The sequence below is a fragment of the Hydra vulgaris genome, chromosome 05 (assembly GCF_038396675.1).
Source record: "Hydra vulgaris chromosome 05, alternate assembly HydraT2T_AEP".
Classification (NCBI taxonomy): Eukaryota; Metazoa; Cnidaria; class Hydrozoa; order Anthoathecata; family Hydridae; genus Hydra; species Hydra vulgaris.
The window spans coordinates 17,953,962-17,968,148 of NC_088924.1; the positions used below are offsets into that span (position 1 = coordinate 17,953,962).

The window sequence follows — 14,187 nt, forward strand, 5'->3', positions numbered from 1 at the left end:
CACATGTACATCAAGTGAAAAAAAAATATGCAGAGACTGTATTGGAGTGCATCCAAGGAAGCTTAACTGGCATTTTTTAATGGGCATGTTCACTAAGTAATAGTTTCAAAACGTTATAGTGAAAAAGGGTAGAGTCATGTAGAAATATGACAAGAGTTTTCTACTTCTCTAAAATGGATTACATATCTACACTTGTTTTCAAAAAATGTTCTGTGCAATCATTCAAGCTTCAAGTGGAACTTTGGAGAGGGCTTTGAAAAAAGAAAGCAAAGGTTCTTTTAATGAAACTAGAGGCAAAAAAGAACCTGCAAATAAAACTAGCAAACAAGATGTTGAAAATGTTATGAATTACATAAAAAGTTATTCACATTATATAAGCCATTACACACTTAAAGAAAGCCCAGATGCAAAATACTTACCACAAGAATTAAATCTATCATTAATGTACAGAATTTACATTGATGATTGTAACAAAAAAAAATTTAAGAAAAGTCAGCCAATTAATTTTATGGAAGATTTTTTATGAGAAATATGTTTCAAAAAAATAATAAATTGGCTGCAAACTCAAAACACTACATTAACACAACTTACAGAAGTTGTTGACAAACAAACAAATTCATGTAACTAAAGCAGAAAAACCCAGAGTTGCGCAATTTTCAGTCACACAGTAAGCAAAGGAATTAAACCAGATTATTGACTGCATAACATTTGATTTGCAATCTAAACTGCCAACGCCACGTTTGAGTTCTAAAGTTGTGTGTTCTAATGTGTTCTATAAATAACAGCTAATGGTTTACAACTTTACCAATTTAATATAATATACAACAATCTTTCATCAGTGACTTGAAAAAAGCTATAGAAAGAAGATCGAAATGACTTAACTCCAGATTTTGAACTAGAGTTTGAAAACATAAGGTTAATTCATCAACATGTAGGTGTAGATTTCAGTCATTTACATAATTATGCTTAAACAAATATACTGTGGTGCTACCTAATTGTGCAATGCATATTTTATATAATTTTATAATGAACTTGTTAAAGTCACTTTTATGCCAACTACATGTGTATTTTTTCTGAATTTTTAATAGTATATGCAAGATTTTATACTAAGTGGGATCGACAGTTTTTCATTTTTTATATTCTAAATTGGTATTGTTTATTACTTTATCTTATTATTATTATTATTATGCTAACTACTTGGTGTATCTTATAATAACTTGATCTATTATACTATATTACTACTTATTGCTGCTTATTTATTCTCTTGTTATGTCGAGAAAATATTCCATCCCGATGATGATGACGATTCCAGAGGGTGGTTTATGAAGTTTTGGATAGTTTTTTTTCAAATTGACATTTTTAAATTTTTTTATGCTGCTCAATCTATATGTCCATTAAACCAAATGGACTAACCAGCTATTTCAATCAAACCAAATGGACTAACCAAATATTTCACAAAAACCAAATGCACTAATCGATTATTCCACCAAAGCCAAATGAACTAGCCAATCTAGTTACCAATCTTTTTCTAGTTATCTTGATTTGAGTGGTTTTAGTCATTTATTTGTAAACAATATTGTTTTCAATTTAATATAATATACAAAGCATTTTTGATGTTTTCTTCTGAACAATTTTGAAAATCGAGGTTAGTCCACTTAACCTTAACACCATCCAAATAACTTGATTATTAACCTTATTATTAGGATGGCGTACAGCAAAAAATATTTTTTTCTTTTTAATGTAAAAAATTACAACTTATTTTTATTTTTTGTTTTAGCAGAAAGACGAAAGAAATCTACCCTAGGGCGATCACAAATAAAATCGCGGAAGAAGTCCCAATCAGCGGAAATTCACGGTAAGAATCCCAATCAGTAGCTGTAAGAGGTATAATGAGAGAGGGATTCTGATGATGAAGAAGAATGAGATTAAATTTTTATAGAGATCATCCGTGATCAGAAGCACCTAAGGGTGAATGGAGAGAAACTGAGTACTGGCTAGGATCAGAAACAAAACATAAGTTGAGTAGAGGAGGTAAATGATTCGGAATGTCTGGAATAAGTTGGATAGTTGACTATTTATGTAAGAGATTGAGAATGGAAAAGTTGTAAGTCTTTAAAGCCTGCAGAGTCACTTATGCTATAACTAACCCATTCAGTGTGATGAGCATTAAAGTCACTAACAACAACTAGCTTTGATTAGAAAAACATCAAAAATAGTTTAGTCTTGAGATAAAGGAGAGCGGTATAGAACAAGGAAAAAAAGTAGTAGAGTGAAGTGGTGCTAAAAGAAAGAACATAAAAGAATAGTCTATAAATTCAAATCTAGTTTCCCGACAAATGGGTGAATTTGTACGAATGTAAATGCCCAGGCCAATCACGTGGCTACTGGAGTCTTTACAAATTTTACACGAGTTTTACACGAAGATTACTAGATAAAACAGCCAAACTCAAATTAGTCTCGCAAGGAGTAGGTCTGGTGAATTTTGCAAGAGATTAGACTCAACAGAAGAAAAGTTACTTTAAAGACCATGATTATTAGTGAATGATAGATTTAGAGAACTTGGTGTTCCCGACATTTTTAAATTTGTTAAAGAATTTGACTCAAAGTACAGATATTACTCAATGCACTATTTAATACTCCGATCAATTGTCTCATTATTATTAATAAACCTTAAGTCGTAACAAAGAGCTCTAAATTAGGCCTTGACAATGCACACCAAAATTACAAACAGAAACACCATCCATGCGCAACATGGCACTGTTAGTACTCTGATATTTTACAGCTGTTGATAGAATCAGCCTCTCTGAGAGCTGCCGCAGAGTTAGAGAAACTTGACTACCAGCCGGCCTCAGAGCCATAAAACTGAGTTTTAGAAATGTTTACTCATTAAGAGATAATAGAATTAGTTGTCGAGCCATAAAAACAGATGCATAAACAGAACCCATGCAATGAGTCAAGCGTTCAACATCCTAAACTGGAAATGATATATTATAAATATATCTAAGCCGGCCAAGGAGGCCCCTACAAGACCGTAGCCGGGTGCATTTAACGTCTGCCCATGATAAGTATTTTTATCGAGGCATCATCTCTAGCCTTTACTCAACCAAAAGTCCCAAGGCAGGGGGTGTGTTAAGTCAAAATCGGCTTTTCCTAACTTTTGCCTAAAAAAACGTAACCTAACTGGCAGCAGGACATGAAACAGTTTGTACTAGGTTAAATGTTACTAGTAGCAGGATAACCTGACCTAAGCAGGATAACCTGATCTAACTAAAATAAAAAATTATAAAGTACTGACTATTACTCGTTAAGACAATAAGAATCTATAAAGTATTGAAAATTAATCGTTAACTCAAAACAAAGATAATTGAAATAAAACGACTGTATAAAGAATTAGTATAGATATTGTTGGAGTGGAATAGTCTTACCATGACCCCATATTATACGGGTCATGGTAGGTTTTTTATTCCACATATTTTTAAGTCTAATTCCAAAATACTCGTTAAACTTTTTCTTACCGATTATAATTAGTTAAAACTTTTCAAGCGAGTATTCTTAATAATATTTAGAATACCCGCTTTGGGTACAATCATCTGAAGCGATTAAAATTTTTTTAAATTAATTTTATTATAAGTTATTTTTTTATGCATAACATTAAAAAGTAGACAATATGTTATAGATTAGTTAATGACTCCTTGATGCGTTAGCAGCTCAACAATGATTGGTTAATGGTGGTTTTTAGTTCATGTCGAAAAAAAATATTGCTTATTTGTTGTTAATTTTGTTATGGCTTTTATCATAGCATTATAATGCTTATGTTTATTGACTGTCTATGCTAATAAGTCAAAAAAGGAAATCAAAACAAAAAATATTTCATAGGCTTTTATTTATTTTTGATTTATTTCCATCACAATTTTGTCGTTTATTGATTTTAAAGATTTTAATTGACAGTTTTTAATAAGAAAGTTCACTAAATTAAAAAAAAAAAACCAAACTGATTTTGGGTATTTTTTTAAATAACCACGGTATTTAATATATAGACAATATAATATATGTATCAAATATTTATTTGACATAAAAGTGTTAAAAATGAAAAAATTTGTCTTCGATAAATAAAACGATTTTTTTTAGTTTTTTTTTTTAATAAAGGATAATTCCATTTGAAGGAAAAATATAAGTTTTTCAAAACTATTTTGTTGCAAAGAAAAACTCCTTGAAATGAAACACTTGACTTTCCAAAATTGGTTCGAAAAGGGTTTTAAAAAGTTTGTTGAATTAAATTATCATTTTTTAAGTTGTATTTACTTTTATCTTTTAAGGGATATGGATTATAAAAAGAAATAGAAGATGCGTTAGATTTACATTTGTACATAAAACAAAGTATGTTAAAAATATTCAGCTGATAAATATTAAGAATTTTCATTTCAAAAAAGAGAGGCTTGACATGAGCAAATCTATCTTTAAAATTGATTAGACAAGCAACATGCTTCTGTTAAAATCTAAATTGTTACCACTTTATCGTGGTAACAATTTAGATTTATTGGTATTACCCAAGGAAATGTTGGCATAATTTATTTGGCAGTAGAAAAATATTTGTGTTAAAATGTGTTTATTTAAAGTATTTCTTGCTTTATACTTTATTCCTATACTTTTAGCAACTTTGTTGCACAAAAATTCTATGTGATATTTTCAACTAAGGATTTCATCATCATAGACACCTAAAAGGTTTGTATATATTTCTCTTTTTATTTGCAGTTTGTCTATAAAAAGAACGGGCATTTGATTAGTCACTAATTTATTTTTAGAAGTTGGATGAAAAAGTGCCCATTAAAATTTTATCAATATTAAGCGACAACTTAATGTTGATAAAACGTGGTTGAACGATAATTAGAATCATTGTTTGCACTCACTTGCTTTAAATATGGGTAAAGCTCTGGCTAGTTTAAGATTATTTAAAAAAATTCCCTACCTTATTGAACAATGTAAAACTTTAAAAAGTACATTTTTAACAATATCATAAGATTCGATAACTACTTAACAGTTAATGTGACCATTTATTATATTTAAGCATTTTTAAAGAAAGTTCAAAATCTTCAAAGGATAATTTAAAGGAATTTAAGTACAAAGTTATAGGAAAATCATAATCGTTTATTTTATTTGTCAAGTAAGGAATTTTTTGGACCAGATTAGGACCCACTGATGCAAAAAATATATTTTATTTATCAACTATTACACTTTGATCATAGGATCTTTCATCATTAATTTTAATAAACTTTAGCGATGCACTTGTTTTAGCTTTCTGCGTGCTCGTCTGAATCTCAAATAGCTGAATTGCCTAAATAAGCAATATTTTTAATAATATTATCCTAGGAAAGTCAAGACAAGGTTAAGGATGGTTTGAATGATGATAAATTGATTTAATTGCGTAGAAAATCATTATCTCAAAACAGCTAATTCAAAGAATCAAAGGCTTAGATGACTGCAAATTAGCTGAGATAAGAAAAAAGAAATTTGAAGCTTTGAAAAAAAGATGTGTAAATCATTTAGTTAAATGACGTTAAATGGCGGTCAACTGGCAGCAAATAGCCTAAGAGTCGAAAATTGTAAAAAAGAGTAATAAAAAAAGAAAGAATTTAAAGTAAATAAAACATTGAAGTTGGCAGCAACAGTTCCAAAGGCAACTCATGGAATGTGTTACTACAAAGGTAATGTGTAGTATAAAGGTACTGTTGCCGTCTAACTATAAAACAGGTTTTATTTTTTGATTTCCGTTAGAAATTGCTTTGATCGTTTACATTTTTATAAACCCTAAACATTGTTAAAAATATTATGTAAATTACTTCGAATACTTACTTAAATTAATTCAACATAAAACTTAGATGTTGAACAACCAATTGTTGTTATAAAAAAATAATCAGCAAGAATACATGTTTGTCACCAGTTGAAGGTGTATATAAGTCTAACATTCATGTTCTAATAGGAATGCAAGTGTCCTTAGGCATTCCATGCGTCGTCAGCCAAGATTCAGTGACCCAAATTTATATCCAGATTTCAACGAATTACAAGATGTTTCGAAAAATGTATTTTCTGATACTAATATTAAGACGCAATTTCAAAATTTAGGCATTTATCATTGCGGTACTGTAGTGAACGGACGTGCTTTTGCTACGAAAGGAATAAAATAATAAAAATTGATATTGCAAGTTTTATTTATTTATTCATTTTTCAAATCTATACAATAATGAATTCAAAACTAAACACTGAAGTCTCAATAAAGTTAGTTCTGGAAATATTTCAAGAAATGTTCCAAATACAACAAAAAGATATATTAAGGTTAGTAAGTGCAAATTTAAAACTGACTAACGATCGAATCGATGGACTGCTAAAAAAAAAAAAATATATTAAAGAATACTTGTGAATTTTAAAAAAGGAAAACGAAAACCGAAATACCGATCTTAAAGCAAACAAACAGATGATAAAGTATGAAAAAATACAAAAAGACATTGAAGAAAGTCTAACGTTCTATCAGGATTGCCATGATAAAAAAGTCAGCGATTTGGAAAAAAAAATGATAAATGATAAAAAAGAAAATAACCTCAGTGTAAAAGATGTAAACATAAAAAGAGCGCACAGAACTGGTATAATTGACAATAAAAAGCCTAGAACAATTGTAATTAGGTTACTTAATTATATAGATAAAGTAAAGATTCTAAAAAACCCCATCAAACTAAGGTTTCGGAATTTATATTAACGAGGATTTTTCGCTAGAAACTACTACAATAAGAAAGAAACTTCTCGAAGAAAGCAAAACGCATAGGATAAACGGTTATATTCTGTTGTTATATATGATAAGCTCATTGTTAAAGAATTTAGAAAAATCATGTTAAATGATTTTTTTTTACTTTTATATTATTTTTTTGATAATTAACTTTACATTGATTTATTTTTTATTTAAAATGGCTGATAGAATTGTTTTATCAAACATAAATTTTAGTTCACAGAAAAAGTCTTAAACAACTACTCTGATCCCGATTATAATTTTTTTAACGATAGTGAAGTAATTAAAAATATTAGCCCGTTATACTATAACCCAAATTCAAAACATATTGATAAAGGATTGGAAGATAATTCGTTTTCAATGCTTCACATTAATATTAGAAGTATTCAAAAAAATTTGAGTTATTGAAACAACTTTTACATAAAGTTGACATTAGATTTTAGGTAATTTGACTCAGGGAGACATGGTGTCAGGATGTAAACATTAAAAACAATTCCAATTTTCAATTACTTAATTATAAAGTAATTCATCAAGTTAGAGCATAAAATAAAAAAGGTGGAGGTTTGTGTATATACATAAAAAATTCAATTTTGTTCAAAATTAAAACACAGTTCAACCACTAATGATTATGAATCTTTATGCGTTGAAATTATTAACAAAACCTCAAGAAATATCGTCATCCATGCTTTATATAAACCGCCGTCAGGAAATATTAGGACATTTGAAAATCACATCAAAAATGTAATCATCTTTAAATAAATCGGTTTATATTGTTGGTGACATCAATCTCAATATAATAGAATATAGCAAAAATTAAAACATTGAAAACTTCTTTGACACAATTTTTCAAAATAGTTATATTCAATAAACCAACGCGAGTAACTAAAGAAAGTGCAACATCTTTAGATCAAATTATTACGAATAAATTCGTAAATATTAAAATAAGGACAGGAATATTTAAATCTGACATTTCTGATCACTTACCTATTTTCATTCTATCGCAAAAATGCAACTACTATGATGCCCTTAGTGATAGAAAAAAAAAATTACAACACGGTTAATAAACGACGCTTCCATCAAAAATTTTCATAAGCTTCTAACCGGTGTCAACTGGGACACTCTACAATTATATCTAAATGCCGATAAAGCATATGAAATCTTTTTAAATAAATTTTTTAACCTTTATAATAAAGCATTCCCGGAAGTTACTTACATAATCAAAACCAAAACACGTTTAAACCCATGGATCACGAGAGCCATTCTTATATCCTCGAAAAAAAAAAAAAAAAAAAAAAAAGGACATCGTTTGTATAACAATTTTCATAAAAAAAAACTCTTAAAAATAAAATTAATTATAAATCCTATAAACGGCTACCGTAAAATCATCTCGGTTCGGTCACTTTGCTTTGAACATTTATTTATAACGCATAAATAAAAAAAATTTAATATTTTTTCCTGAAACATACAGAAAATTATATAGATAATTAATATCGTAAAAATGAAAAAATGAAAAATAAAAATTCAATTTAAAATGAAAACATCAACTTTGACCGAAATTTCAATACTATCTCATAAGTTCGGCGGTTATATAAATACTAATAATGTATCACAAACTTAACGTCACAAATAATGAAAACTAATTTTTAAATGTTGTGTTATTGTAAAATTATATATGAATTCATTGTAAAACCAGTAACTAAGGAGGGCGTCACCCGGGGCTCAAAAAAAAAGTTTTTAGGGGCACCAAAGAAAACAAGAAGGAGCACATAAAAAAAGGCCTTTTTAAATATAAGTAGTAGCATTTTTATTTTTATTGTAATTAGTCAACTATTTTATTGCTTTGGCCATGATCCCATTTGCTACGCCACTGGTTAATAAAATTAAAAATATATTTTTCAATTAAGTTAAAAAGCTTTTTTCAATTAAAAAAAAAAACATACTACTTTGCTTTAAATGAGCTTTGTATGTTTATTTGCAATTCTTGCACGTATCGTTGACCATAGTAGAATAGCAAGAACCACACAACCAACCGTCACAGGATTTGTAACGCATTCATAATTGTTGTAAAGCTGTAATTTTATCTCCAAAAAAAAATGTCACAAGCTTGACATTTTTTATAACTCAAAGAACCTTGAGTAAATTTTGAAATTATGAACAAATTTTTTATTCAAATAAAATATGGTGGTGTATTTTTTTTTTGTTCAAATAAAATATGGTGTGTCCATTATAAAAATGTCAAAATTTACAGGTAAAGTTACCGGTAAATTTTACGTTCGCAATACTTATCAACATTTCTCAATATTACTGCTAATTGACTCTTTCGTTGTTTATCCGTGAATGACCGAAGTTAGAGTATTTCAAAGTTTCACCAATTTTTATAATAAAAGTAGTTAATTTTCAAAAATCAACAATTTTTTTTTGTAAATATATTAGTTTGGTGATTCTTGATAATACTAAGATTAAGTTTGATCATTTATATTAATAATTTGCTTATTTTAGATTTTAATAGTGCGAATTTTTTCAAATTGTTGTTTTGCTAAACAATTATTTCAGCAGGTTGCATATAAACATTATTTTTTTTTATAGGTTTATATTTACGAAGTAATTACAAATATTATTCGAGAAAAAAAAGTTTGTAAAGTTTAAGTTTTGCATGCTTTTTTTATATTTTTTCTAAAATGACCGAAGTTACATGGTGACCGAACTTAGGCGATTTTACGGTATACGAATCAGCTTTAAAACGTTCAAAGAAACATTACTATTCGGAATAATTAATGACACACAAAATTGATTCGAAAAAAATAGGCAAATTAAAAAGGAGGAAACCGGTAAAAAAAGTTTATAGGGAAATTTACTTCCGAATAACCCTTAACTTAATAACATTTGTTTTGTAAATAAAGGATTTATTTACAATACAATTTTTTGTAAGTATAGGTTCTATTTTATCGTTAAATATAGCAACTTCTCAAATACACTTTAATTTTTATGTTACCTCAAACAACATTAGTGTTATGTCTAATCCTAAACTTACGGAAAAAAGGTTATTAGACGTAGTCTCTATGTTAAAGTCCAATAAAAGCGTCGGTTTCGATGTTATGAGTAGTAATGTCGTTATCAAATCAATAAAACACATCACAATTCGATTATTACATATTTTTAATTTATCTTTACAAGATGGTGTTTTTCCAGAAAATCTAAAAATCGCAAAAATCATTTCAATTTTAAAATCAGGCGATCCTTCTGAAGTTGCAAATTATCGTTCTATCTTAATTCTTACTTGTTTTTCTAAAATATTAGAGTGAGCTATGTATAAAAGACATTATTATTTTTTAAATCTAAATAATATTCTTTACCATAAACAATTTGGATTCAATTTGAAGTCTGGCCATTCCACTAACCATGCAATCATTCACCTTGTTTACGACATATTTAAATCGTTTGATGAAGGCAAGTATACCCTAGGTCTTTTTATTGATTTAAGTAAGGCTTTTGATACAGTCAATTATCCAATTTTTTTTCGAAACTCAACAGTTATGGTATAAAAAGTACTAACTTGTCATGGTTCGAGAGCAATTTAACTAATAGGAAGCAGTATATAGTATATGGTGAAGGAAAAACTAATTATGAGACAATTAATGTGGTGTTAATCAAGGATCAATTTTAGGACCATTTTTATTCCTCGTTTATATAAACAATCTAAATAAATTTTCTAACATTTTAAATACGATTTTGTTTGCAGATGATACCAGCTTGTTTTATTCCAATAAAGATATCAATATATTATTTCAAATAGTAAACAAAGCACTAGACAAACTAACCTAATGGTTTAAATCAAACAAATGATCTTTAAATATTACTAAAATAAAATACACTTTATTCCATCTTCTTCATAAAAAATCAGTTATTTCCTTAGAACTTCCGGATTTGATAATAAATTAATAAATAGAGAGCAATCAATAAAGTTTTTAGACGTGTTTATAGACAAAATGTAACCTGGAGGGAACATATAGGTGTTGTTGAAGATAAAATATCGAAAAATTTAGGTATAAAGTACAAAGCAAAGCAGTTATTAAATCAATCTTGTTTAAAAAACATTTACTTTTCTTTTATTTATTGTTTCTTGAGAATGCGAAGATTGCTTGGTGCAGCACGAACACGACGAAAATAAAAAAATTGCTTAGTAAACAAAAACAGGCTATAATGATAGTTTCAAACGTAGATCGTTTCTCACACACACAAACACAATTTAATAAACTCAATATCCTAAATGTATATAAACTAAACCTCTATCATGTTGTTATTTTCATATTCAAACTTGATAAAAAATATATTACCAATCTTATTTTATTCAATTTTTGAAAAAATAAATCACATATACCCCACTAGATTTTCAAAATGCAATTACATTAAGTTTAAAACTTATTATTTCTCTACTAATATCTCTTTAGAAAACCGAGGACTAAAGTTGTGGAACATAATATTATATAATGAACTGAAAACTAATTATTCAAACAATTCAAAACAAAACTTAAGCAATTATTTTCGTTAAATGAAAATGAATTAAATTTCTTCTAATAAAACTTCTTATTCTTCTAAATTAGAAATAAATAATTAATAGTTAATTAACTAATTAATGTAGATTATTAATACATACCCAGTAAACATTGAACAGGTAAATAGTTGGCCCGATCCAAATAACCAACTATTAGTTACAGTTGGGCCAACAGTTGGCTATTTAGTTGGTACCGTGAAAAAAACGTAACGCTTTTACCAACACTTAGCCAACTGTTTTATAAACTGTTGGCTGAGTGTTGGACCGTTAATGGTACACTAACGGCCCAACATTAATAAAACAGTTGGCTAACAGTTGGTACCATTACTGGCCCACTATATGATTTTTTTCGCAATTTTTTTAAATTCGCTTTTGCACTTTGATTGAAAGTGCAAATATTATAAATGTTTACAACTATTTTTACAAATTGAAGTGACGGTGAAAAATGAGTTGCATATTTAAAATCAAAATGAGAAATGCTATACGAAAAACAAATTGTTTGCTCGGCACCAGAAAAAATTTTTTTTTGTTAATAATATTTTATCTGACTCCCTATCAGCAATATCATTGCTTATAGTTAACGACATAAAGATCGCATTAACATCAGTTAAGTTCTTTTTAAAATCTGTCACAACACAGGTACCAGAAAATGAAAGTCAAGTAAAGCCTGCAAAAACCTAAAAAAAGAAACAAAAAAAAAGTTACAATTTTTAATTAAAAAAGTATTATTTGCATTTTATTGTTAGTAGAATTAGGATAATATAACAGAAAATATAAAGAATAAAAAATAGCTATAACAGCCTAGGTCTATCGACACAAAACACAGCAGCAATAGCGCATAGTATAAAATATTTGTAAGCACACAATACTGTCTCCAGAGTAATTAAAAAAGTTTTATTAATTCTACCTCTCATCTAAAAGAGAGAGAGGGAGAGAAAGAAAGTGTTTCCAAAGCAGCATGTTAAAAAAAGTAAAAAAACACGCAATAAATAGTAGTAACTGGTTTTATTATGTTACCAGTAAACAAAATTATTTTTACCTTTGTTTTAATTTCCAGCATTTCTTAATTAAGCTCCAGCTTCTCTCTAACTGTTGACTAATGATTAATAGAGTAAATTTCACATCATATTAAATTTACAAAATTAAAACCATGTTTCAACAGTAAGCAAACTAATCAAGTGATGACAAAGGCAACTAAAATAAAAAGAACATAATTATTTTTGAAATTGTATCGATTTGCCATTGAATAGAAAAAAAGATCCAGGACTTTGGGAAATTTTTTCAGCTGAGGATATACAATTTTGGATAGAAAACGGTCCGTTAAAATGTCAAAATCCAGATTATAACTTTAAATCCTCTAAAATGATGTATCAAGATCGCGATCGATATTGCTCAAAAAGCTTGTTAATGGGGAAAAAAGTAAACAGTGAAATGTTTGATAGAGAATGGCTCATATATTCCCCAGCATTAGGTTGTGTATTCTGTTTTGTCTGCAAGCTTTTTAAACCCTCAAAATGTGCTTTAGCTTCAACAGGATATAAAGATTGGAAAAAATTCAGGGGCATCAATTCAGGGGCATCAATTCAGGGGCATAAACACTCATCAGACCACAGAAAAGCTTCATTAGCATACATTGACAGAAAAAATAACAAGGATTTTTTAAATGATCAACTTTTCAACGAAATTCGCAAAGAAAAAAACTACTGAAGAGAGGTTGTAAGAAGAGTTATGGCTGTAATTTGCACATTGATTGAAAGAAACTTAGCTTTTGAGGTTCAAATGAAAAATTTGGGTCTGAGAGCAACGGGAATTTTATTCGTCTGCTTGAGTTGATTGCTCAGTTTGATCCTTTATTGGCCAAACACCTAAAAAATTATGGTGACAGTGGTTCTGGAAAAGCAAACTACCTCTCAAAGAATACATGTTTTGAATTAACCGTATTGATGGCAAGAAAACTTTTGCAATCAATCAGCAACAATATTTTAAAATCTAAGTATTATGGATTATCAGTAGATTTAACAAGAAAAGTTTTGCAATCAATCAGCAACAATATTTTAAAATCTAAGTATTATGGATTATCAGTAGATTCAACACCTGATGCGAGTCACAAAGATCAACTATGTGTAATCTTGAGGTACATTGATCAAATTTCTAATGACCCTATTGAAAGATTTGTCAACTTCATTCACATTGATAATCACACCGGGGAAAACTTAGCAAATGCGACCGTGGACTTTTTAAACGTAAAATTGAACTTGGAAATCAGCAACTGCAGAAGCCAGTCTTATGATAACTCAAGTAATATGACTGGAAAATATAAAGGAATGAAAACTAGAATTTTGGAGTTCAATATGCTGGCAAAATTCTTACCATGTTCAGGTCATTCTCTTAACTTGGTAGGAGAGGCTGCTGTAGATTGCTGCATCAAGGGAATCAATTTTTTTGGTTTTGTTCAAGAGCTGAACAATTTTTTCTCTGCTTCTACAAAGTTGTGGAGTGTTTTGGAACAGTTTACAAGTAGTTCATTGAAATCACTATCAAATACTCGGTGGAGCGCTCATGCTGACTCGGTCAAAACCATTTACCAGAACGACAAAATTACGCTACCATAAACTTATAACGATGCAACTATACCAAAAAAGCAGCAAAAGGTACTTCACTGTAGAAAACGAAAAGCGAAATTCTGTGACTCAAACGGTTCAATATAAAAACAATTTTGCCAATTGGTGTTTGCAATTAGATACATCCTCTAAAACGATATTAACGAAACAGTTTTATGCACTAAGAAATGTAGACTTGATGACTTTTATATTTAGTAATAGGTAGATCTTTTTTGTAAGTATTCTTATGTAAAATGATT

General features: G+C 28.6%; 1 protein-coding gene across 1 annotated transcript; it reads left to right on the forward strand.

Moving 5' to 3' along the window:
* Window positions 1-205: 205 nt before the first annotated feature.
* On the forward strand, window positions 206-13,034 carry LOC136080220 (zinc finger MYM-type protein 5-like). The gene is made up of 4 exons (XM_065796834.1): window positions 206-444; window positions 5,978-6,077; window positions 6,428-6,675; window positions 12,578-13,034. Exons 1-4 carry the CDS (start codon window positions 206-208, stop codon window positions 13,032-13,034), a joined length of 1,044 nt encoding a protein of 347 aa, XP_065652906.1.
* Window positions 13,035-14,187: the final 1,153 nt, after the last annotated feature.

Excerpts from the sequence above, each read along its gene's own strand:
- LOC136080220 (XM_065796834.1), top strand. The coding sequence starts at position 206 with ATGTTCTGTGCAATCATTCAAGCTTCAAGTGGAACTTTGGAGAGGGCT. Across the intron at positions 6,078-6,427 it reads TACAAGATGTTTCGAAAAAT|GAAAACGAAAACCGAAATAC; the intron begins GTATTTTCTGAT and ends ATTTTAAAAAAG. Across the intron at positions 6,676-12,577 it reads CCTAGAACAATTGTAATTAG|AAAAAAAGATCCAGGACTTT; the intron begins GTTACTTAATTA and ends GCCATTGAATAG.